The following is a 1,995-nucleotide window of genomic DNA, read 5'->3' as shown; positions in this document are numbered from 1 at the left end:
CACCCTAACCGGTGCCAGAGCTGCAAAGCTGTCTACGAGCGCGCGCTTCTTGGCGGGATCAATGAACTGCCCTTTTACGATGGATCCGAACGACACGAAAATGAAGCCCTCTTTCGAATCGTCCATCCATTTGCGGAGGTCCTGCAAAAATCATAGCCGTCAAGAGAACTGTCAGCTGCGGGACGGGATGAGGCCATGTCAGAATGGTCGCCCACAAAGGCTTGCGTAACGTAAGTCGAGCGTATGTCATCTGCGTGGCTGTGTAAGGCTATGCAGGGATGGCTCGTCCCCCTGTGCGTGTGTGTCGAAAGTCGATCGGCTATCGATACCTTCGCCTTCGGAAGATCGATTTCAACAGTTGTTGCACACGTGTGCAATTGGACTCACCACCGGGATCCTGCCCAGGTCGGCGGGTTTGACGTGCATGCCGCCGACGGGTATGAGACTAGGCGGCAAGGGTCTGGCCGCCTCCAGGACGGGGTTCTCGTTGACGAGAGCCACGTGCACATGCTGTCGTAGCTGTTCCACGGAAGGTGCGTCCTCGCCGAAGAACCTCTTAATGAGGCCGTCCTGCACGGGCCGCCACCACCAGACCATCAACTTGGAGTGCGCGTGAAGGAAGAGGGTCCATGCGCGCTGCCACAAGTTCATGGGGTGCGGGAAGGGCTGCATGGTGTGCGCCAGGATCGACGGCACCTGCGGGTTGTACATCAGGTCGTCGATCCACGGTGAGATGGGGAAGGGAGACACGGCGAGCATGCCGGGGTAGTTGAAGCGGTGGGCGAAACCCAGCATACAGTCTGTATAGTAGTCGATGATGACGAGGTCAAAGGTACGTTCGACGGCTGGGTCGAGCAGACGCTGCATAGTCGGAGAGCCTAGGTCGCGGATACACTCTTTTTCTACCATTTCCTGCATAAGACTGATCTGCTGCACTACCGTGGCCGCCGACCAACGCTTCATGAATTCTGGATGGCTGAGCTTGAAGGCCGTCTCAATAACGGTCGTGTTGAGGGTGGGCGGGTTCTCGCTGTGCTTGTGGATGTCGATGGAGGTGACGAGGTGGCCGCGCTTCGCGAGCTCCACCGTCAGCGCCGACATCCAGATGTGATGGCTCATGGTGCCCACCGTCATGATGGATAGCTTGGCCCAAAATCGAGGGTCAGGACTCGGATTTTGCTCATCGGTGGTTTTTCTATAAGACAAAACGATGCTGGTTACGGTGGACTTTGTCCGGGCGCTCTGCGATGTCGGGAACCCACCGCGCATCGGCGTTCAAGATTTGGGCCCGCGTGGGGTCCGAGCGGGGCGGCGGCTCGCGGACGGCTGTAGCGGCGGCGGCGCGCGGCGCAGGTGAGTCATATTCATATCAAATGTAACCCAGGGGGCCCTCTTTCGAACACCACCTGTCCGGTGGCCGTGCGCCGTATCGTTCAACCTGGCGAGAGAGTTAAAGCCTCCCGGAGTACTTAGGCCCTACGGAGACCAACGTTCATATTTTTGAGGTGCGTGCAGCGCAGAACTCTTCCTTAGCGTCCTATACATCGGCCCAGATCGTCAAAGTTATTTAGCCCCACCGGCAACCCACCGGAAAACAGGAAGTTTTGGCTACTCGCTAGCGAGCGGCGCCCGGATACTGTTTGAAATGAGCGCGCTAGAGCGGGGTGGGGGAACCTTCCGCGCTAGCCACGCTCATGTACGCCCTTTCCACAACGATCTACGCCAGGTTTATTTCGTTTATAGCAAAAGGTCAAAAGATAATATAATTGGCATCTGATACCTGCCGTACTTTTGGCTGGAAAAGGCACACATGAGGGTGGCCGGCGGGGACGGTTCCCCCACCCCGCTCTAGCGCGCTCATTTCAAACAGTATCCGGGCGCCGCTCGCTAGCGAGTAGCCAAAACTTCCTGTTTTCCGGTGGGTTGCCGGTGGGGCTAAATAACTTTGACGATCCGCGCCGATGTATAGGACGCTAAGGAAGAGTTCTGCGCTGC

The 1,995-nt window shown here is 57.6% G+C and overlaps 1 protein-coding gene across 1 annotated transcript in view; it reads right to left on the bottom strand.

Moving 5' to 3' along the window:
* Positions 1 to 1,134, bottom strand: part of LOC113204100 (UDP-glycosyltransferase UGT5-like) — a 2,047-nt gene extending 913 nt beyond the window's left edge. Inside the window, exons 1-2 of the mRNA XM_052275841.1 lie at positions 388 to 1,134; positions 4 to 141 (exon numbers count right to left, since the gene is read on the bottom strand). Of these exons, the coding sequence (XP_052131801.1) occupies positions 4 to 141; positions 388 to 1,134 (885 nt within the window). The remainder of the gene's footprint in view (positions 1 to 3; positions 142 to 387) is intronic.
* Between the last annotated feature and the right edge of the window lie 861 nt (positions 1,135 to 1,995).

The sequence above is a fragment of the Frankliniella occidentalis genome, unplaced genomic scaffold (assembly GCF_000697945.3).
Source record: "Frankliniella occidentalis isolate FOCC.00 unplaced genomic scaffold, Focc_3.1 Scaffold1025, whole genome shotgun sequence".
In the NCBI taxonomy this organism is placed as follows: Eukaryota; Metazoa; Arthropoda; class Insecta; order Thysanoptera; family Thripidae; genus Frankliniella; species Frankliniella occidentalis.
Note: the sequence above shows the minus strand (reverse complement) of the source record. Positions and strands in the feature narration are given on the sequence as shown.